Source organism: Alternaria rosae (genome assembly GCF_020736505.1).
Source record: "Alternaria rosae strain MPI-PUGE-AT-0040 chromosome Unknown BKA58scaffold_10, whole genome shotgun sequence".
NCBI lineage: Eukaryota > Fungi > Ascomycota > Dothideomycetes > Pleosporales > Pleosporaceae > Alternaria > Alternaria rosae.
In genome coordinates this window covers 1,478,084-1,501,096 of record NW_025763579.1, presented here as the reverse complement: position 1 = coordinate 1,501,096, position 23,013 = coordinate 1,478,084, and the positions used below count along the sequence as shown (strand labels likewise).

Below are 23,013 nucleotides of genomic sequence, written 5' to 3'. Positions count from 1 at the left end.
ATGACGTATTGGCCCATCTCGTCGCCCTCCGTCTTCACGGCCACCAAACGTACGGATTCTGGGCGCACGAATACCTCGCACGATGGCGAGGAACACAAGCAATCGGACGGAGCGCATGAAGGGTCGAACCCTCAATCGCAGAATCAATCTGAACATGAGGCCTCTACCGAAAGTAAGAGTGGGGTAGAAGAGAAGAATGGCGCGCACTCGCTGCAAGCAGGCGCGTCGGTTCCACCAGTAGAGGACGATATACATGGCACCATCATCGCGATCAGAGTGACGAGAAGTGGTCACATGTTTGCGACCCTCACCAGGACAACCCTCACAGTCTGGCAAACAAAGGCACGTTCCATTGCCAGCCTGGCGCTTCGTGTGCTAATTCGTCACAGCCTACGGTAGTTCTAGCTTCTGTGCTTCGTTCAGAGCAATCCGTTGGAACATATGGCGCTAATACAGACGTCCTACTCCGCCCCGACTCCCAAATCTTCGTCGTACAGACCGCGCTCGGCTTCCTCATCACATACTCGCTCGCAACAGACCATTCATCCCGCATATACCAGGCTCAATTCACCAACACACATGGAGGCCACGCAAGGAAAAGCAGTGCAATCACGGGCTTCAAGATCCAGCGACAGCATGATGTCAATGCCGGACCTGGAGAAGGCAATGGCCTGAAAGAGCTCAGTCTACGGTTCCGCATGGTGATACGGGTGGATGCTGGGATAATCAGGGCTCTGGCTCTGGACAACGAGTTGGTCGTGGCCACCGAGAAGCCGGCAGCCGTACAATGTATCCGGTGGGCACCGGACAACACTGGAAGCCAGACCAGCACCGAGCTCCTGACCAAGATGGCATGGCTTGGGAACAACGCATCGATACATGAAATGGTTCACGATCGGCCCATGAACCTGTCGTGCTGGATCACAAGTAACGGACAAGCCTTTGCCGTTCAAAAAGCGGCTATACGAGATGCCGCTGCTTCTAGTCTCTTCCGTGGCTACGGTTTCCACACGCCCAAGACTGATGCCGATTATGGTGTTAAAGCTGCGATCAATGCGAGATTTTCTTTGCTTGCTGTCGGCTGCTCCAGTGGCGAGATCCATGTATACACCGCACGCGACTATACCGGCAACATCCCTCTATCTCATAAGCTACGGCCGAACGTCACTTCGCCCGGTAAATTGACCGTATTGACCTACTCGCCAGATGGGTACTGTTTGTTCGCTGGCTATGAACATGGTTGGGCGATGTGGAGTGTATACGGAAAGCCTGGGGCCACTAGCTTCACTGCAGAACGAACACTTTCCAAGACAAACAATGAAGGTTGGCTTCTCAGCGTCAAAGAGGCTTTCTGGATTGGAGGTGGCGCGGAGCTCTTACTGTTGGGCGACAACGACAACCGTCTTTTTGTTTTGGAGATGGCTCGCAGTGCAGTCACTGGCTGCTTCTCTTCGGCAAATGTCTCACGCTCTTTGATGCAGACCAGTACTGGGTTCATGATATACCGTGGTTACGACCTACCTGACCTGACGACAATCTCCGCCGACGTCTCTCTTTGGCACCATGTTCAAATTCCTTCAGCATATCTTGTCGACCAATGGCCGATTAGAAGCGCAGTCATTTCGAACGATGGTAGATATGTGGCAATAGCAGGCAAGAGAGGGCTCGCCCACTACTCCGTTAACAGCGGACGGTGGAAAATGTTCGATGATCCTTTTATAGAAAACGAGTTTACTGTCCGAGGCGGCATGTGCTGGTTTCAGCATGTCTTGATTGCGGCTGTCGAATGCCGCGAGTCTCATGAGGTATGCACATCATATCGCTCACTTTTTCTTTGTACTGACACTTTCTTCGCAAGGTACGAGTATATTCACGCGAGGCGGCTCTTGACAACAGCCATGTCATGCATACGCAGAAGCTACCTGCACCTATTGTCCTGATAGCACCTTCCGGTGAAGATTCACTCTTGGTCTACACCTACGAGAACATATTATACCACTATGTGATCAGTGTATCCGACGCAAGTGTGAAGTTGGTGCAAGTCGGCCAAATTGCGCTGCATGGCATTATCCGGGCACCTACACGAGTGCGAGCACTCAGCTGGATACTGCCAGAGGATCAGATACGTGGGTCCGTCGAATCCTACAGCTCTGTAATTGCTTACACTTCTTAGATAACGGTGATCCAACACAGGACGTGGCCGTCGCGACTATCCTGTTCCTCGTAGATGGCAAACTTGTGCTCCTGCAGCCAACGACCACCGAGAGTGGCGAACTCAAATACGAGATGCGCATCATCGCGCAGAACGTGGAGACGTATGCTCTCATGCGAGATCACCCTGCGTTCGCATTGGACCGACATGCCGATTCTTTGCCGGCAAGCCCGTCTATGGAACTGACCATGGAGAGTGTACACGGCCACGATTTGCGGGACTCATTGTGGTTCTTCGATGGTAACGACATGCGAGTTTGGATAGACATGCAGGATGTTCTTGCTTCCGCATCACCAGAGATCGGCAGGGAAGTGCCCACGCCTGTTCAGATTCCTGTCGATTTTTATCCCCTTTCGGCATTGATTAATAAGGCAATCATATTCGGGGTGGAATCAGAGTTGATTCAACGCAGGGATACGAGCTTCGCGTTCTTGCGCTTCGGAACCAGGGTAAGCTGCTGCGCTCTGATCCCGCGTCATTGGCCGCACATTGGTTTTACGCTGACACACATGCTAGACACACCTCTTCCTCCCCGCATTGCTGCGGTATCACCTGGCGCAGTTCAATCACCCTGCAGCCTTGCATCTTAGCCACCATTACCAGCACCTGCTTTACTTCCCCCATGCACTGGAGATCTTACTGCATGAAGTCTTGGATGAAGAAGTGGATACGCAGCCACCACCCGAACAGGCGCTATTGCCGAGCGTGCTGTCATTCCTGAGCTCCTTCCCTCGATATCTCGACATTGTTGTGCAATGTACCCGCAAAACTGAGGTCCGTTCATGGCGGACATTGTTCTCGAACCTGCCTCCACCGGAAGAACTTTTTGAAGAATCGCTACAGAAAGGGAACCTTAAGACCGCAGGTGGTTATCTTCTCGTCCTTCACACTTTCGAAGAATTGCGACCGACAGGTGATCAAGTCGTGCGCTTACTTCAACGCGCCAAAGACGAACAAGATTGGGAGCTGTGCAAAGAGCTCGCGCGCTTTCTCATGGCTCTCGATGAATCTGGGGCAACACTCCGAAGTACGTTGGAGCTTGTTGAGCTGAAGACACCATCAGCGGAGCCAGGCCTTGGCCAGTCGCACTTCACGTTCGAAACCGCACGGCTAAATGTACCCTTGCGAGGACGAAACAATGGGCTTAAGACATTGAACGGCACAGGCGGTGATTTGGGGGGCGATGGTACTGGTATGATGGCGCGAGAGAGTGGTGATATTAGCCCCGGTGGGAGCGACGTAAGTGATGGTAGCGATACACGCCCGTCACAAACACCCGGCGATTATTTCGGCCTTGGGCTGAACAATATGCGTCAGTAGTAGTCACAGCCAGAGTCTCTCATGGTTGGTTCCATTGACGCAGCTATGTACATCTTTGCAAGCGTTCCGTGTATTCAACCCCGCAATACTCACGACAATTATGTATGGCGTCGCATCGCGGGGCTCGGACTCATGGTTCAGCTGCCTTCGCTACCTAGGTACCACTGAAATATACACTGATCACCACTTGAACAATTGAACAGCCACCTGGTGATGTTAGGCGATCTGGGTACTCCGGATGCCGTGAGCGATTCGATGGTCCCAAAATCTTGGTCTGGCTTTGCTCTCTCTCCAATGAGCAGCCATGCAGGGTCGTATTGACCCCACAGGGCTGCTTACCCAACCTCACGGCAAGAAGAGGATTATACCTAGCGATTGGTGAGGTCGACCAGTCTGACCTCTTCTACCGCTTCTTGTATGGAATCCCGAGGAACGGCGCACCCACGTACATGGTCCACCTGTAAGCCAACGTTTAGATTGTGGTAGTATTTGTGTTCTCCGTCTAATGTAGTATCGCCTGATGTCTCGTGTCGTGTGTATCGAAAAGGTACGTAGCTGAGCCTAGGGTTTTATGGGACGAAATGTCTTGGTAGAGACATCTAAGTCCGCCACTCGACCAAACTTTGGATTTAGATAAGATAGCAGGGTTGGCATGCACTTGGGGGAGGCGGTGGCATCTACCGGGCGGTGAGACGCGCTGGGCCTCTACAGCGTCTTCAGGGCTCGGTGGTCAGCTTTCGCACGTGCGAAGCAGCGTCCAATGGAGGGCCTTGCCTCCTCGCAAGGCAATCGATGTGGGTGAAGTCCTTCACATGAATTTTGGAGGGACTGAGAGAGCATAGCCTCGTGATTCTGCTCATGGTGGTAACGCGTGCAGCGCATCAAGCGCATTCTATTCAACATGGCGAACTACTTAAGATTTTTGACGGATCCCCGAAAGCCCTACTTCCTCACGCTGCATCTAAGACGGGTCCCGCGCTAGAGCGAGCACCAGTGCAATGGGTCGGCGTTCAGGCAACCAACTATGCCTCATCCCCGGCGCGCAGGCCTCTCGTTCACTCGTCACAACAAGCATCAAGAACACAGCCACGACTGGCTTCACCGTATACTCGTCCCAGCACCAGCACGTTGCTGCGCATGCTCAACACACGCTTTATGACGCACTATCGCCTGCTTTCCGCTTCATCTGTTGCACAAAGCTTTGTATGGCTGGCATTGCGCCCTTTCTGGAAATATTCACGGGCGGCAAGGCACACTGTCGCCAGCCGCGTATATATACTTCTAGCCCCATTACTTTCAGCCTTACCCAATACCGATCGATCCTTCGTCTTCTGCTGCTGAGATTCCATCTAAAATATCTACATCTGCCATAGGAATGACCCACACATTTCGATCATCGAATCGACCATCATCGCGCTTGCCAATTATCCTTGAGTATCGGGCTAGTCGACAACAATGACTGCCCCTCCAGCCGCACGACCGCTCTTCTCCGCCCATCACATGCCATTTGCCTATCCTTCACCACCATCGACGATTGCATCGGATTCGAGCTTCTATGGAAATGTCATGTCGCCTCCGCAACAACTCACTGGTGAGCGTGCTTTTTCGTGTCATTGAATGGACTTGATGCGCGTACTACATGCCGAAGGCGCTCTCGCTAGGGCCGAGGTTCACTGCTTGCGCATGCTGCACCTACGCGGTGTGTAACACGATCACCAATATCAGCAAAACCCCTGATCGTCATTTCCAGCTCATTCAGGGGTGCCAGACGCTGATATCCGCTAGATTATATGCCGTCTCGGAAATCAAGCTCCTCACCAACGGCCAAGTCACCTGACAATGCGAGCCTTCGATGGATTACCGCCACCAAACCCAGCGATTTCAAATCAAAGCCCAATATGCAAGCCGTGCGCCAAACCGCGATGGGAAGCTATCTGAAAACAACAAAGAAAGAGGCCGGCGAGAAGGGCAGGGCTAATAGCGAAGCCTCGGATCGTTCGCGATCGAGTTTTGGATCTGAAGGCGCCACGAAAGAACGTACATTCAAAACCCCGAAAGTCAAGGGGAAGAAGTGTGATGATAAGATACATCGGTTGTCGCAGTCTACGAGCAGCAGTCAGGAGTCTCCCCAACATGACATGCAGGTAGCACGGACGGAGCCTCGCCAAACAACCCTTCCCCAAACACCAATTGTTATCCCAGTGAGAAGTGGCCGCGTGTATCCATTCGACGAATACCCAGTACCGGATTTGCGCTGCCTTGGGAATGGGATCGACCCCTTCGGAACTATGTTTCAATCGAGAAATACTCGCGTGAACGTCGAGAGGCTGAAGGTCGAATGCTCCAAATACTTCGGCACGAAGGGTCTGGGTAAACACTGGATCCCTGAATGCCTGAACTACGCACATGCCTTCCTCAGCACCCTCTACATGGCTTCCGCATACGATGATGTCGTTCACAACCGCGAAATAGAGAGTTTGGAAACTGCAGCACTGCGCCAAGATGTTATACATTTTGTAGGTGGTCACCTCACCGACGTGGAGCAGAGTGTGGCAGATCACAATATCATCGCCGTCAGCCAACTCATACTGGGAGATGTTATCAGCCGGGCCGATATAGGTCTACGCTACCACCAGATGGGCATTGCGAAAATGATCGAGCAGCGCGGCGGACTCCAAAACTTGGGCGTCAATGGTCAGCTAGCATCTGCAGTCTCCTGGGCAAACCTCGCGACCGCGGCTTTACAGGAAGCTTCGCCGACTCCGATGTACGTCGACTACTGCAAGATGAAGGCGGTAAAGGTATACTCCTTGATCGCTACGATACCGGAGTCGCCACTTTACCAGCCACACGGCGGATTCATGACGATTGCAAGATCAGCAAGTTGTAATCCAGATGCGCGAACACTCCTGGATGACGTTTACACCATGATGGATGAATTTCTCGACGCCCATAGCTCAAAGCGTGTGGGCAGCTCTAACAAGTCACGAAGCGCCTACAACCGCATCATTCGATCTCGGTCTGTACAAGAATCTCACGGAAGAGCTATTGTGAACAAGAATGACTGGAAGTATGAAGCGATCCGCCTCGCCGCGATCGTTCAGGCCCAGGCTATGCTCGACCAAGTCCCCCTATCAGAAGCGCTTAATCGTGTGCATTCACCGGAAATACAACCGGTCATGTACAGCTCGTCCATGGCCTCACAATCCAACGACTCCATTTCCTCGACTCTGGAACCCCAAGATGTTAGTCCGGCTACCGACCTTTCCGAGAGTCCAATGTTTGGTTCATACAAGGAAGGCTTTCCTTTCGACCACCGACCTTCGAACTCATCCACATACTCACGACCTTCTCTTTCGTCATTGCAATCAAGCTCATCGGACGTCCACCTTCGACAACAAGTGCTTATCAAACCAGGCAGTGGAGAGACTATCCTCCGACAACTACGAGACGCCCTCGAGAAGTCCGACCTCTCAGACTGTTGGTCCGATATGGCCGGAGTGCTGCTATGGATAGGCCTGGTCATGGGAGCCGCAAGCAGCAAAAGCAAAGACAAGAACCTGCGAAGACACTTCTCTGCAACGACTATGCGCGCATGCATCATGCTGTGCTTTGAGCATCCTGAAGCGATTCATTCGACGATGCTGAGAATGACTGATGTCATTGCAGCCTTAGGAAGAAAGTCTGGTGAGGGACAACTGATAAGAAACGACAGCTTCGTGTCGAGGAAACGATCGAAATTCTAAACCGCTATCATTTGCACATCTCGAAGGAAACGACGTTGCGACAAGCTTTCTCCACAGTGGCGATGTCTTTCGGCGTCTCCGAATGCTCCACCTCGAATCGGTATCCGTGCTCATATAGGGCTGTAGGGCTCAGGCCCGGCGCTGACAAGGCGTGGCCTTACTCTCTTACTATTTCGAAAACATTCGTGGGTATTTAGGGTTGACCTCTACTTTCTTTGTACGGATGTATATACCTTCACCTTTACTGTACGATATCATGGCAAGGCGTTTTCGGAGTTCTGTTGTTTACTTTTAGTCCGAAAGGTGGCGACAGACATCTTTTTCCAGATACACTCTCATTAACTATCATTCATCACTCATCACTTCGTGTGCACTGATGTCTCATGGTGTCTTGACTCAATATGTCCTATGCTGTCTTCTGCCCAACCCTGAGGCCTAGCTCTTACATTCCTATGCCCTCACGCCTTCATCCCTCACCATGTCATCCCACTAGATATGCCCTCACACTCTAGCCGCTTAACCCTTGGTAACCTTGTTGATAGTACCATCGTTATCGACGTGAATGTTCAGCCTGTCGGGCTGCATGTCCATAGTCTTCATATCGTCGGGCTTGAGAACGCGGTGTTGCTGGGGTAGGTCTGTCTTTGCGAAGGTCTGAGAGTGGCATTGAGTCAGCGCTCAGACTCAGGCTGTGGAATAGGGGAGAGGAACGAGGAATAAGGAGATCATCTCACCATCTCATCATGTTGATCCCCAAGCTTCTTGCCCATGAGCTTGCTCATCCAGTCATCGTTGGAGTTTCCGTCCTTGGACTGCAGACCAGGGACTACGAGAGGCATGTTGTGCGGTGATGTTCTGGTGGTGTAGTGCTTGTGTGGATGTATGGGTTTGCTTGCGCGGAGTTTTGAGAGTAGTCTTATCGTGGAGGTTGTTGTGTTTGGATTGTTTTGCAGTTGGATAGTGGGGTAGAGGGCAGGCAGTACTTATGCAAGTAGATCCTGGCTGGCACTTGCGTGAACTAACTTGTTTGTTTGGGCTTTAGGGGTCACCAGGCAGCAAGACGGGCTGTAGTGAGTGCTTGGAGGGGAGGGTGACGTCACCCGTGTCTAGCCGCCTAAGTGGGGTTGTTTGGGGTTGATAGAACGCGGGATTGGCATGTGTCGGCGTGCAATGGTTTCGGATTGGGATTTTTCACTTGTAAGAGATATCGCAGGCGTTTGTTTAGAAAAGCTCTTCATAATACCGCGCACGTAGACTGGACAAGGAACCTAACACTAGTGGAATCCGTCTATTGGCAGCCCCAGATATATACATAGTGCGGATGCTGCGGCGTGTCATGAAAGAAGGATACGAAGTAGATTCGACCGGAGAGTACAGCAATACTCTCAAATACAACAAAATGGCCAGCACGAGTTCATATCATTATAACATGGTTTGAAGGATGTGATTTGACCCTGGCTTGCTTCGTAACAAGCGGATACAGGATACGTAATCTACATTGCAAGATTCCTCCCGGTTCTTGAATGGTTAAAGTAGACCAAAGACTACACAGACTGACGATGAGTCTAGTCATGACTTATTTGCCGTCGCGCATGTTGCGGAAGAAGTCCATGACACCGGTGAACACGACCAGCAAGATACCGCCTCCAGGTCCCAATCTCAGAACCTTGGGTGTGAATCCCTTGTAAAGTGCTGCGAAGCCCTCCTCCTTCATGACCGTACCGAGAGCCGGCCATGCCCAGTTGTACTTGGGTACTGATCCCGCGACCTTGGGGGAGTTCTGAATACGCGACTTGACGACGTCCATGGGAGTATTGAGGATAGTACCGACAGTGCCACCGATAGCACCGGACATGAGGTCGTTGGTGATTTGGCTCTTCTTGGTGGTTGCTGTGGGCAAGAGAGCGCGGACCTGGAAGATGCAGCCAAAGTATCCAGCGTTCCACAGGATGTGCCTCCACATGGTCGACTCGAGACCCTGGTAAAGGGTGAGCGGTCCTTCCTGCTTGACAATCTTGGTGACACAATCCACCATGCCGTTGTACTTGTGGGCTTGAGCCCTGTCTTGTAACCGGATCTTGACGAGCTCAAAGGGTACGACGACGAAGGCTTCGGTGGCACCTGCGGTTGCGCCGGTGAGGATGGAGAGCGACTGGTTCATCTTGGCCTGACCGAACAGATTGCGGTAGAAGGAACCCCATGAGTCGTTGGCTGCGAACTTGGTGGCTCTGTGTCGCGTGAGATGAGTTTCTTCATTATTGCAATCAAAGTAGTATGGCAGCGCGCGTACCTCTTGGGAGCTTCCATAAGGATAGGCGCGGTGATACCGCGGTACAATCTCGAAGCACTGGCAGATGTCAACCCCTCTTGCTCGTGATCGCAGGAGCGTCATAGCGTACCCCTCATTCTTGATGATCTTCCTGAAGCAGTCCATCATGCCATTGTAGCCCTCGTCACCGACCACCTTGCCAGAGGTCTGAAGTTGTCTGCGTATATTTAGAGGCGGTTCAGGGTTGGTCTGTTGTGCGGTCGCTTACATCCGGGTCTTGACGACGTCCAGCGGATACCTTGAGATAGCGTTAGTGTTTGAGCCCCAACTGGGATGGTTGTGGACGATACGTACATGATCAGAATCTAAATACATGAGCTGCATTAGCACAGTCTATCTCACGCGAGCTTCGTAAACGGTTGCGCACTCACTTCTGACACACCAGCTACGGCACCTGTACATTGTTAGTGCTGATTAACATAGCGAAGCTCCACTTGGCCGCGATAATGCTGTGCGCGATAATCGGAGGGAAGTAGATCTTGATTTCTAGCTTGGAGCGAGCACTAGATTTCTCTCGGGTAGCTGTCGCATCGGAGCTGAGCGGTGTTAAGACAATTAAAACTTACCAGCCGCGAACTGGTAGACGAAAGGCAATGGCTTCGCATCGGCAGCAGACATGTTGGCGGTAGTGGTGGGAGGTAATGAGGTGGCCGAGGGGAAGAGAAGAGAGATGGCCGCTGTTGAGTGAGCGATTCACGGTCGGCGCGCACAATCTGGGGAAAGAGTGCTAGAGCGTGGGATGAATGTCCAAACTCCGCTTAGGCGTGGTCCTAGCTTCCCGTCTTCGGTTGACAAGATTTCAATTGGCGCAAAAGCAGCCCTCTGACCCGTCCCTGCCTCTATGACATGCCTTGATACTTTCGTAATACGCGGAGCTACTTGCGATACGCCAAGTCGTGTCAATTCCGTGACTGTATCAATCAGGATATCCGACGACGGTGACGGGAGCTTGCACATGCCGGTCACCCCAGACCGAGGCTATCTATGACTTCCAATGTATGATGTAGCTGCCAATCGAACAGTCCATATTTCATCGTGTCTGCATGTCCCCATAGATGCGAAGGGTGGTTCAGCCCAGCGCAGGTCCCCGCACTCGGAGCTGAGTCGCACATCGGCTCGAGTCAGCCGGCCCGAGCGCGTATCGCCACGTGATGACGAGCTCTCGCCTCGCCCAATGTGATTGGCCACTCACGACGCGTCTTCGCGTTCAGCCCATTCTTGACGCTTACGCTACCTACCATCTCCATGTCCACGCGACAGAGGTCCTTCTTTGACCAGAACCAGAAGCCAAAGGTACTTGAATAGCTCGCTGCCTCCACTGCCGGCGCCTACTCACCTCTCACCCTCGCAGCAGCATTACAAGGGCCAATGGAATCGCCCGCGCAACTTCCCCCACCAGAACAGTAACCAGACGGCGCCGCAGGCTCGGCAGGTAGTTACTGGCCCTCCGATCATGCCTTCGACCCAGACACGCACAAAGCTCAAAGCTTTCCAGTTCATCGAGGGCGCACCCACCGCCGAATCCCTCCGACAGCGCGAAGCCGAGAAGGAAAATCTACCTACGGCGCGAGGAAAGACAGCCAAGCCCATGGGCACACCAAAGACGAACAGGGTCGCGAAGGATGTAGCAACCGCGAACAAGACTCCAAAACTGCCCACCGTTCTCGACTGTCCGCCGCCATCAACTCCCGCCACTACGAGGCTGCCGCTTGCGGACCTGGTTGGCAACGTTGACGATTCCTCAAGACACGTGCTGCAACCCGTCGCCTCACCCGAAGAGACGCTGATATGGAGAGGCTCACAAGCAGTGAACACGCCTTTGCCCAGGAAGAACAAGAAGCGCGCGAGGAGCTCGTCGCCCGTCGGACCGTCGCAAGACGAACACAGACTGGACGGCGCCAGGCAAGACATCACAACACCCCAGGCCGACCCTGCCATGGAGCTGTGGTCACGATATACGAACAACAAGGGAACACCGAGCGCCAACAAGAGCGTGGCGTTTGCACATCTCATCAACGAATCGTCACCCAGGTCCATGGCTGCTGCTGGAAGTGTCAGTGGACTTCGGAGATGGGCAAGCTGTGGCGTAGAGTTCCCAGCATCGACCCGGAAGAAACGGAGAACCCACGGTGTGTTTCAGCCGGAGCAGGACACTACAGAGGACGTTTTTGCTGGCGCATCTAGTTCGGATGGGATGATGCTTGGACAACCCGCGAAACCGAATATCGCGAGCATGGTCCAGCGCATGAGGGAATGCGTGTCAAAGTCACAGCCGCGCATATCGTCACAGATGCCCTCAGGCTCGTCTCCATTGCCTGGGGCAGGCGATCGCCAGGACCAATCGTCAGGCTCCCCTCTACAGCGGCGCGCACGCGATTATCACGCTGAAACCTACGAAACTATACGACACGAGTCGGCACCTCTAGAAGACATCGTGGACATGGATGATGAGCTCGTTCAAGAAGATAACTACACGGGAGCGGCGGCACCGAAGCCACCGGCATCGCAGGGATCCTCAGATGATTTCGGAGACGACTTCGATGCTGACATGGTGGAAGCCTTGGATATATCGCCTCGACCTGTGCAACCCGCACCGCCCGCAAAATCAGCGCCTCCAGACTGTTCCACAAGCTATGTTACCATACCCACTGAGCCCGTCCATCCTCCCGCACAACACCACCATACAGAGTCAGAACTACAACAAGGCAGTGATGACGATGAGTTTGGCATGGACGATGAGGACGATTTCGCTGCAGATCTAGAACATGTAGCATCGCTATATGATACGCGATCTGTAGAGTCTCCAACGGCAGACCAGGTCTTGACCGCAGAGGCGGAAGGCGTGCCAGATACAGCAAGTGCAGTGTCTGCACCTGTCATCAGCCTTCTAGACGACGATGATGACGACGACTTTGGAGAGGATATTGATGCTGACGAATTCGCTGCCGCCGAAGTCGCAGCCACGCAAGTACCTGCCAATACTGTAAGTGGAATAGAAACCTGGCCCTAACTAAAGAAGCCTGCTAAACCTCGAAGAGTCAACAGGACAATAGAGCAATCCAGCGCTACCTTATCAAGCGAGTGGACGAAAGCTCATATACCACTGATCGCGGCTACCAGATGCCCGAGAAGGTGAGTCACTGACTCAAACGCTGTTTGGCTGCCGCAGCTAACACAATCTAGGTTCTGCTAGTTGAAGAAGAAAAGACGAAGTTATTCAAGGCGATCACTCTACGACAAGCTTGGTTTGATACCCCATGCACTACGGGCTCGTTTGTGCATGTCATCGGCGACTTTACAAGTACTGGACAGTGTATCATTGATGATCACCACAATATGGTCATCCTTCATCCTGATCATCTCATCTCATCGACCGTTGTCGCTGACTCTTTCGGGTGTTTACGAAGAGCGGTGCTTCAAGACCGTGTCAAGGCCACCAGCAAGGCCAACGCCCCAATGCTTTACGGTACACTGCTTCACGAGCTGTTCCAGGAAGCCGTGAAATCGAACGAATGGAGTTCTGTATTCCTATTGGACACGATCGAGATACTCTTGCCGAACCATCTCGAGACCATACTGGAGATCAACTCAACGTGCGAAGCCGTCAAGGAACATTTGAGCAGCAAGCTGCCTGAGCTACAGGCATGGGCCAAGATGTTTGTTCGCGCTGAACCTCAAGCTGATGCCGTCGTTCGAGAGCGAAACGGACGACAGTCGACCATGAGCATTAATAAGCTACTCGATGTGGAGGAGCACGTCTGGTCTCCAATGTATGGATTGAAAGGCAACATCGATGCTACTGTGCAAGTGACAATGCGAGATGACCTGGGTGAACGCACATTGACAGTGCCTTTCGAAGTCAAGACTGGTAAGAATTCTTCGAACGCGGCACACGTTGCTCAGACCGCCTTGTACAACCTATTATTGTCGGACCGATATGGTATGTCTTTCAAGCTGTACTGCATTCCTTGCTAATTTTCGCAGACGTTGACATTGCTTACGGTATCTTGTATTACCTTGAGACTTCCGAGATTAGCCGTATTCCTGCGATTCGCAACGACATCATTCACATGATCATCAAGCGCAACGAGTTGGCCTGCTATGTTCGAGACCGCATCGAGCTACCACCGATTCTCAAGGAAGACTTCAAGTGTCAAAAATGTTACGCACAGGAGCCTTGCTTCCTCTACCATAATCTCGTTGAAGACGGAAAAGGCGAGATGTTGAACCCGAAGGCGAAGGGAAAATATGACGAGCTTGTCAAGCCACTGCAACCTTCTCATCAAGAGTTCATGAAGAAGTGGGACACGTTGTTGACAAAGGAAGAGACGGACATGATGAAGTTTCGACGAGAACTGTGGACCATGTTGAGCACTGAACGGGAGAAGCTCGGTCGCTGTTTCTCAAACGTGATCTTGGAGCCCGGATCTGCACACGAAGACAAGAATGGTCAGAAGATCAACCGCTACAACTACACTTTCATCAAACAACAGCCGGCCCCAGGATTTTCTTTCACTGAGTCCCAGCTCATCGCTGGAGAGCCTGTCGTGGTTTCGGATGAGCAAGGCCACTTCGCGTTGGCCAATGGATACGTCACCAACGTAAAGAGGCGTCGCATAACTGTGGCTGTTGACAGACGCCTGCACAACTCCCGGACCAAGCTGCCCGAGTTCCATTCACAAGTCAACCAAACCTTTACCGGTATCATGGAGGTCACCAAAGAGGGTGAGACCGCAGCGAATTATCAAGTTGATGAAGAGCTAGTGCTATATCGTCTTGATAAAGACGAGTTCAGCAACGGCATGGCCGCAGCCCGCAACAACCTCATCCAGATCATGGACAACAACGTTTATAAAGCCCATGACCTTCGCGCTTTAATCGTAGATGGTCGAGCTCCTGCGTTCAAGCCCGTGCCAGATGCATGGTCACTACCTCAGTCATCACAAATGTCCATGAACTCTGATCAGCGCGCCGCTGTGGCAAAGGTCATGTCTGCAAAAGATTATGCTCTAGTGTTGGGTATGCCGGGAACCGGAAAGACAACTACAATCGCGCACATCATTCGTACACTGGTCGCGAAAGGCAAGAGTGTTCTACTTACTTCGTACACTCATACCGCCGTTGACAACATTCTTCTCAAGATTCGAGATGATAAGATCGGCATACTTCGCTTAGGCGCTGCGAAGAAAATCCACCCTGAAGTCAGAGAGTTTGCCACGCTTGCTGCGGAACCGAAAGATAGTCTTGAAGAGCTTGAGCGATCGTGGATGCAACCGCCTGTCGTGGCTACGACGTGTCTAACCATCAATCATCCCCTGTTCAGCCGGCGCGTCTTCGATTACTGCATCGTTGATGAAGCATCTCAGATCACCTTACCTGTATGCTTGGGGCCAATTCGCATGGCTCAGAAGTTCATCTTGGTGGGCGATCATTACCAGCTGCCCCCGCTGGTCCAGAACAAGGAAGCCATGGAGGGTGGACTGGATGTGTCCCTGTTCAAGCTCCTTTGTGAGGCTCACCCACAAGCCGTCGTCAGTTTGGAGCATCAGTATAGAATGTGTGCTGAGGTCATGCTATTGTCAAACACCTTCATCTACTCAGGACGACTGAAGTGTGGTACGGCTGCTGTCGCTTCCCGCAAGCTCGAACTCCTCCGGCCTGACGGTCTCACTGCTTACCACCATGGTCCGCAGCAATCAAAATCGAGTGTGGTAGAGGCTTGTACTGGCACTAATGTAACACACTGTTGGATCTCTCGTTCCTTATCGCCAGATCAACCTGTCGTGTTCATCAACACCGATCTCATCTCATCAACCCTAGAAGCGCAATTTGGATCACGCATCACCAACACCTTAGAGGCACGGCTTGTCACGCAGCTCACGGTGTCTCTTCTCAGCCTGGGTGTCCCCGCCGGAGAAGTTGGAATCATAGCATTCTATCGTTCACAGCTCGCCTTGCTGCGACAAAGCCTCGCTTCTGCACACACCCAAACACAGATCTCCGAATTTGCTGCTCCCACTATCAGTGGTCGAGGTTGTGCTGGAGTCGAGCTACATACTGCGGACAAATTTCAAGGTCGGGACAAAGAAGTCGTCATCGTGTCTTGCGTACGAAGCAACGAGAACGGCACAGTCGGTGATCTTCTAAAGGATCGTAGACGCGTCAATGTCGCTCTCACACGCGCGCGATCAAAACTTGTCATTATCGGTAGTGAGAAGACATTATCAAGCAACGAGCTTTTGCGTGATATGGTCGCCCTCTGCCGAGAGAAAGACTGGGTGCTTGATCTCCAACCCGACATGGTGGAGTCACATTCCTTCGACGAAAGCATCACGCAAACTAGCAAGACACCTGTGAGACAGTCGAATTCTTCCATGTTCACCAGCAAGATGGCAAAGAGCCCCAGGCTAACGCCCAGTCCTTCGAAGAAGCGCAAAGTACTCGGCGATCTCACAGCGAAACCTGGCAAGGTGAACGTTAGGAGTCCGAAGAAGAGGATTGGTGGTAAAATCACAAGTGGAAGTCCTGAAGAGAAGCGGATACCCGGAAAAGTCATTACAGCAGGAAAGAGGGGCGTATTCGAGGGCAGACCGATCTTGAGGGATATTTACAATGGCGCCATCTAAAGGACGGGTATTTGCAAAGGGTAGACAGGGGCGTTCGTAATCAAGAGGCATCATGTTGGGTGAGATGACTTCTCCGATATTGGTTTGGGAGGGTGTAGGATAACAAGGGACGGAGTTCATGTAGGATAGTAGCATTATTAAATATCAGCGCAGCATAGCACAGCATCTAATGATGCAAAGGATGTGCACGCTATCGACTCAGCAACGAATCTACGGTTTCGAGGCGTCAACATTCAGTGTGTGTACACAAACATCTTACTAGTTCACCTGTCCAAGCAGAATTAAAGTATATTGTGACTGGCGAAACCTTGCGCCCCAACATGCCATATTCTCTCTATATCGACTCGCAACAGCAGCGTAGCCGGCGTACCATGGGCTCGCCAACTTTTGTTCGCTCTGTGCTAGCACTATGAGAGATTTGGGGATGCAGTGTGACGTTCCACCTACAGCTACCGACATCTACCAGAACGTCACAATTCAAGACCCGAACCATGAGGATCGTGGTTTTCAGATAGCCTAATAAAGCGCGACGCATTCATACCCGCGATTGGACCTGCACTCTCTTAATGACCTAAGTGGAACAAACACGTAAAAAGGCAAAAATTTGGCCTCTGGAAAGAACGAGATCCTGTTTCCATAATGGAGTCGCAGTAAAAGCTCAGACTTCATCACTGGGAAGTTCATGAGATTTCAGCAACAATACACCGTATACGACACCTATTAAATGGCACTTCATGCGGCATTCCGCAAAGCATGCACCCCAGTATATATCCACGCGCAGGTTTCTGTAGTCGTGCAATAGCCACAGGGATGGACCGCTGGCGCAACGTGAGACCTGGTCCCTATTTCGAGCCAAGAACGCATCCACTGGTTCGTTGATATTGCTTTCATGCACATACGACGAGACGAATTGACAACTAAACCTCGCCGACATGCCCGATTTGGCCACTGCGACGATATGCTGGGGCTCAGCCATTGGTGGGGATGACGCTCGGATGGTAGCACTGCACCGCTGGCTTGCATCACAAATTACTCACCGTCGAATGAAATGTCTCTCAACGACACGCCGAAGGTACGGCTGAGGGGACCAGTTCAGCTGCATGTTAGCTGATGAAGCCATCCGGATGCTAAGCTCTGCCATGTGGCCTTCCCCTGCGGACCGTCCCGTTTGCTTTTGGCTTATAGCACTAATAGGTATCGCGCCAACAGCCACATGCTTACAGCTATTTCAAGCTTCCGTGACTATGGCTTCTTAGTCGGAGATTTTTTCCACCTAATGAAGAACCTAGTTGGTCTTGTCATCTACTCACGCTTTGCCCCGGTTCTTGCATGCGACAATGGACAGTTCAGGCAGTTCTACGCGGCAGGAGGTTGGGATATTATCTTGCAAGACCCCATGCACAGTAATTGCGCAGCGGAATGGACGGAACTGCAAGCTGATCTGGGGCGAGGTGGTTGGGTCCTGGTGTCCTGCATCCTAGAAAACTACAGCGAAATTTGAAAGACGGAGATCGCAATTGTATCCGTCATACTAGGTCTATTGCCCATGGCACTGCAATTTATCGGACCAAAGGTGGCTGATATCGCGATCTTGGGCATGCAGCGTCCGGTATTGGCAACCCTGATGAGTCTGGGTAGTTCCTGTCCGACATTAGAGAGCGACCGTTCGGCTTTGGAGACCGCAAGGAGCATAGGTCACGCACCTGAGGGTGTATCGGACGACATTCTCTGGCCGGATAAGCTGAATGTCGCCCCTCTCTGCGCCAAAGCCTTGATATGTGGCTTTGAATACATCCTCGTTGGCACAGCAGCGGCAAACTCGGTCATCCAGGGGTGGCAGCTCAGCTTCTGGGCTATCTACTTCATCTCAACGCTTGTTGGAACATACTGTAACACGGCTGAAGGCTTCTTTCCATTACTCTTGGTCTTCCTTCCACTTCCACTCCAGGCGCTTGGGATATGTGTTCTCTATCTCGGTAGCGAGTTTGAAGATCAGTCTCCATCGCAGGCGTCTTCGCAACACCCCCTGTTGGTTTCTTAGTGTCCTCCAGCATCAGGGCGCGTGAGAGAATGGTCGATAAGGGAAGTAACGCCGCTGGCGTTCAGCAAGAACGGCATGGGGAGAAAGAAGAGAGACAATTTGGCAAAAGGCACACAATACTGGATGTTGATACTTGACTGGGCAATCAGATTGCTGGTCTGGGTCCAAGTCCTTTATGGAACCATGGTACTTTCAAGCAACTTGTTTATGTCATTGTTCACAGCGCTCGAGGTCGTTGGAAGGTTCCTTGCTGGTGCGATGGCCTGTCGCGTCGTTCTTCAATTCGAGATGTATGGGTTGCGTGAGGTATCCAAGATTCGATTGCGATCTAGAACATAGCTACTGTACAGGGCCGCGAATTGAGCCGGCACGCAAATTGAGCCACTGTTTACTAGTAGAATCTTAAAAAGCTCTCTTTTTTAAATTAACATAACTCTGCTAATATAAAATGTACAAAAGTACATAAAGTATGTTTAGTTTTACATAGAATATAAAAACTACGAATACTTTACTACTAATATAAAATTTAAATTTCTCTATACTAAACATTTTTATTAAAACTAAAATAATAATTTTTTTTTTAGTTCTATAAAGTAAAGCCTTTTTATTCTCTATAGCTTTAGTATTAGAAGCTTTTTAACATTCTTAAATAGTTACTTAGATTTTTAACTTTAAATTTAAATTATTAAGAGAATAGCTTAAATTTAAAATAACTATTAAGATAGCTAATATTTTAAAAAGCTTTAAATAGAAGAGTTATAGAGAATTAAAAGCTATACTTTATAGGAATTAAAAGTAAGTATATTTAATATATACTTCTTTGTACTATTTATCTAAAAAAGCTTTTATTTAGAAAAAATTAAAATTATTCCTTTTTAAAATATAGAGCTTTTTTTTCTCTATAAAGTTAGTACTAGAATTTCTTTAATATCTATTCTAGTAATAAGAATAAAGCTAAATTAATATTAAGAATTTTCGTAGTTTTATATATAAAAGGTTGCTAAATATACGCGCTAGCTTAATACACGGCCTAGTAAAGTACTACTATCTTAGCGCGAGAAATGCTCTAATCGCGTAATGCCTAGGCAATAATATAACAACCTCTATACAAATTATAATATAACTTTACTAGTATAAATCTTATTTATAAAGTAATTAAAGAGATTATTTAATATAAAGAAAGTGTAACTTTTATATAGATATAAGTTATAAAAAAGTATAGTGCTAACTAATAAACGCTTAATTAAAAATACTAGAGGTAAATCTAGCTTTGTAAGCTTATATACCTTTTTATCTACTAATAGTATAAGATAAAGCTTATATAGTATATTAAGACGCTTACTATTAAGGTTATTCTTTAAGTTAGTTCTTAGAGATAGATAAGTAAAGTAGAATAGAGGTAGTTATACTAGTATAATTAATAGATTAATATAATAGCACAGTAGTGTAATAGTATACTTAGTAGATTAACATAATGTTATAAGAAGTTATTAGAAAGAAATATAATTCTTAGACTAAATACTTTAATCTTATATAAAGTTAGATACACTAAATTATAGAGGTATAGTAGTTATAGTAACTTCTAGTAATAGTAAGTATAACTTTCTAATAGTAGTTATAATAGTTAGTATTACTTCTAGTAATAGTTCTTAGTAGAGCAATTAGTTAAATAACTACTAATAGTTATTATTTTAAAGAAATACTATTCTAGTTCTAAGTTTTATAGTGTAGTTATAGTATAGTTATAAGTATTTTAACTCTAGATTATAATACTATCTTTCTCTTCTAAGCATTAAGTCTCTTATTATCTAACCTTAGTCTTACTAAGCTTATAAGTAGAGTTGCTTTATGTATATCTTAAGCTCTAGAGGTCTACTATCTTATCTAAGTTTTACAAATATTTAATCTATTTTACCTAGAAAACTCTTAACACTAATTTTGTTTCTATTATTACTTATAATAAGTACTTATTTAAAATAAGCTTTATTATATTATACTAAATTTATCTATTAAGTTTATAGAATACGCGCGTTTTAGCAAATTATACATTAATAATCTTAAGCCTCTTTAGATAAAACTAAGAAAAAGTTTTAAGTTAAAGAAGATAAAGATTAAAGGTTATTATTAGAGGTAATTGCGCGTTTACTATATTATATAAAGATACTAGTGCAGGCTAATAGGTATACGTAGAAGAAGGCGCTATTTCTTATATTAGAAATAGAAGTAGAAAGTAAGAATATTAATATAAAGATTATAAATTATCTAGTAGCGTCTATTTAAATAGTCTTTTTACTTAAAATATAGTCTACTTTAAGTAGTTTTAATATAATAGTAGCTTTATATAGCTATGCTAAGTTCTTTAGTAGTACTCTATAAGCTATTAATACTAATTTATTACATCTGTATCTAGTTTCTATATAGCTTAGTTCTTATTATACTCTAACTATATAATTAAGTACTCTATTTTATTATTATCTTATCTATATATAAGAATGTTTAAATCTTATAGATATTATTCTCTTCTAGTTCTAGATAGATAGCTTCTTATAGTATTATTTTAGAGTATACTAGTTCTAGTATCTTAATATAGAATTATAGATAGTTTTTTGTATTAAGTAGTAAGTTAAGTAAATAAGTATCTAGGCACTCTTATTGAAAATTAAAATTAGTCTAACTTTAACATTTTTTAACGCAAATAATAAACGAGTAGAACCTTTTTGCTAAGACCTAACTAAACTTTAAGCACACTATAATACCTTAACTAAGTAACGTAAAAAAGGTTTTAGATAAAAGAGATCTAAAGCTTACTTTATAGACTATTAAATAAAACGCAATACACAAGCTATAACGTGCTATAGCTACCTATAACGTTACTAAGAGTATACTATAAAGATAACTTACTAAGACGTCTTAATAATATAATATAATACCTAAATTAATAGCTCTCTAAAGCTAAGAAGAGGTAGTAAGTATCTAATATATTCTAAACCTAGTAAAGTAAGAATACCTACCTTAGCTTACTAATATTAGAAAGATAGCTAATAATTTGCTCTAGGTCTATAACTAGAACCTAGTTAGTAAGAGATAGGCTATTATAGTAGAGTATTATTATAGAGTAGAGTAACAAAACGTAGTTAGTAACTCTATATAGTAATCTTAATATAGGTGTATTTTCTAAATACCTTATATTTACTATATATAGCTATAAGTATTAATAAAACTCTCTCTTAGTAATATTTACTATAGATCTAGTACTTTAATAATAATATACTTATAAGTGTAAAAGTAATAGAAGTATTTCTAGTAAACTTAGAAGTAAGCTTAAAAATAGTAATAAGTAAGCTATTAATCTAAAGAGCTATATAAATATTAAAATATTCTCTATCTAGAAGTCAACGTAGAAATAAGCTTTCTAAGCCTCTCTCTAGGCCTAAAAGACAAAACCTATAGTGTACTTTTTTTAGAATTATGTAATAACGCGTTACTATATTAGACCTAATAGTAAACTTAAAAATCTCTAATATAAGCCTAGATTTGCGCCTTATAACTTCACGCTGCATTCTATAATTACTAAGACAACTATTTTTACACGCGCAATTATTATAACACGCTCTATATTTATTCTATATTACTAATAGTGCTTTAGATTATTAACTAGTAGTACTAATACTAGCCTTATATAATTAAGTAACACTAAAAGAAAACCTAGTAAGTCTACCTATACTAGTATAAAGCCTAACCTAAGATATCTACATAACATCTATAAGATTACTAGTAATCTATATTATATAGATAATTACCTATAAGCCTAGCTATATTAGTAGCTATATTATATAACTACTATAGCTACTATCTATATTTACTATTATTTATCTACCTATCCTTTATCTATATCTATAAGTTTTTAAGTTCTTTACTATAGCTATAAAAATAAAAAAATACTATACTTCAGATTATATATTATATAGATATAGTAAAAGACCTTTAGCTTCTACTTTTTATAAAAGTCTTCTAGAGTAATCTTAAAAAAGTCTTTTTTCTAGGCTATTATTAGAACTTATATATTAAGAAGTTTCTTTTTAAGATACTAGAGTTACTATAACTATACTTTTATAAAGGCCTACTTAGTAGCTAAGAGATCTAACCTCTATTTTATAAGTACTTTATCTACTAAGAAGATAATAATTACTAATAAAGCGTTACTATATAGCGTATCTAGAAATTCTTTATTATTAATATTAAGGTTAGTGCTATAAGTATAGCTAATCTAGCTACTAGTATACTTTAGCCTAGCTCTTTTATTAAAAATAACTTTATCTAGTATATTACTTAGACTATAGTAGTAGTTATTTACTATTTTCTAAGTAGTAGACTATAATCTGTACTTAAAGTATATGCGCTTAAGTATTAGACGCAACTTATAGTTTATATTAACTATATTATTATTAGTATTATTATTAGTATTAGTGTTATTATTATTTTTAGAATTAGTATTAGAATTAGAATTAAAGATATAAGATAAAGAGAAGTATCTCTAGCGTAAGAGAGAGGTTTTTTACTCTTGTAGCTACCTCTAAACTAGACTCTTGCGGAAATCTCTACACTTGCACTATAGTTTAATGCTGTCTTTTACTATAGTTAACTTATGTAGCACTATAGTTTAACTTAATCTTTAAGTATAGTTTACTCTTAAAGTAGCACTACTATAATTAACTCTACCTCTACTATAGTTACCTAGT

General features: G+C 46.6%; 7 protein-coding genes across 7 annotated transcripts; 4 read left to right on the top strand and 3 right to left on the bottom strand.

Annotated features, from left to right (window-relative positions):
• BKA58DRAFT_414479 (RIC1-domain-containing protein) lies at window positions 1-3,532 on the top strand (the record flags this gene model as incomplete). Its single annotated transcript, XM_046172492.1, has 5 exons — window positions 1-342; window positions 390-1,805; window positions 1,859-2,126; window positions 2,174-2,661; window positions 2,729-3,532. The coding sequence occupies 5 exons, from the start codon at window positions 1-3 to the stop codon at window positions 3,530-3,532; spliced, it is 3,318 nt and encodes a 1,105-aa protein (XP_046021583.1).
• Window positions 3,533-5,100: 1,568 nt separating this feature from the next.
• BKA58DRAFT_392934 (uncharacterized protein) lies at window positions 5,101-7,642 on the top strand. Its single transcript, XM_046171046.1, has one exon. The coding sequence runs from the start codon at window positions 5,323-5,325 to the stop codon at window positions 7,276-7,278; it is 1,956 nt and encodes a 651-aa protein (XP_046021582.1). The 5' UTR covers window positions 5,101-5,322; the 3' UTR covers window positions 7,279-7,642.
• Window positions 7,643-8,552, bottom strand: BKA58DRAFT_392933 (uncharacterized protein). The gene is made up of 2 exons (XM_046171045.1): window positions 8,013-8,552; window positions 7,643-7,932 (listed from the first exon to the last, which is right to left on the bottom strand). The coding sequence occupies exons 1-2, from the start codon at window positions 8,115-8,117 to the stop codon at window positions 7,795-7,797; spliced, it is 243 nt and encodes an 80-aa protein (XP_046021581.1). The 5' UTR covers window positions 8,118-8,552; the 3' UTR covers window positions 7,643-7,794.
• A 302-nt stretch (window positions 8,553-8,854) lies between these two features.
• Window positions 8,855-10,473, bottom strand: BKA58DRAFT_368637 (mitochondrial 2-oxodicarboxylate carrier 2; the record flags this gene model as incomplete). Its single annotated transcript, XM_046168945.1, has 6 exons — window positions 10,174-10,473; window positions 9,950-10,001; window positions 9,816-9,845; window positions 9,678-9,764; window positions 9,569-9,625; window positions 8,855-9,506 (listed from the first exon to the last, which is right to left on the bottom strand). Exons 1-6 carry the CDS (start codon window positions 10,223-10,225, stop codon window positions 8,855-8,857), a joined length of 930 nt encoding a protein of 309 aa, XP_046021580.1. The 5' UTR covers window positions 10,226-10,473.
• A 372-nt stretch (window positions 10,474-10,845) lies between these two features.
• Window positions 10,846-12,046, bottom strand: BKA58DRAFT_392924 (uncharacterized protein). The gene is made up of 2 exons (XM_046171044.1): window positions 10,959-12,046; window positions 10,846-10,900 (listed from the first exon to the last, which is right to left on the bottom strand). The coding sequence occupies exon 1, from the start codon at window positions 11,642-11,644 to the stop codon at window positions 10,964-10,966; it is 681 nt and encodes a 226-aa protein (XP_046021579.1). The 5' UTR covers window positions 11,645-12,046; the 3' UTR covers window positions 10,846-10,900; window positions 10,959-10,963.
• Window positions 12,047-15,177: 3,131 nt separating this feature from the next.
• On the top strand, window positions 15,178-16,233 carry BKA58DRAFT_322800 (AAA domain-containing protein; the record flags this gene model as incomplete). Its single annotated transcript, XM_046167877.1, has 1 exon — window positions 15,178-16,233. One exon carries the CDS (start codon window positions 15,178-15,180, stop codon window positions 16,231-16,233), a length of 1,056 nt encoding a protein of 351 aa, XP_046021578.1.
• Window positions 16,234-17,165: 932 nt separating this feature from the next.
• BKA58DRAFT_405581 (uncharacterized protein) lies at window positions 17,166-19,217 on the top strand (the record flags this gene model as incomplete). Its single annotated transcript, XM_046171908.1, has 8 exons — window positions 17,166-17,305; window positions 17,428-17,684; window positions 17,769-18,261; window positions 18,316-18,575; window positions 18,734-18,741; window positions 18,859-18,867; window positions 19,061-19,069; window positions 19,215-19,217. 8 exons carry the CDS (start codon window positions 17,166-17,168, stop codon window positions 19,215-19,217), a joined length of 1,179 nt encoding a protein of 392 aa, XP_046021577.1.
• Between the last annotated feature and the right edge of the window lie 3,796 nt (window positions 19,218-23,013).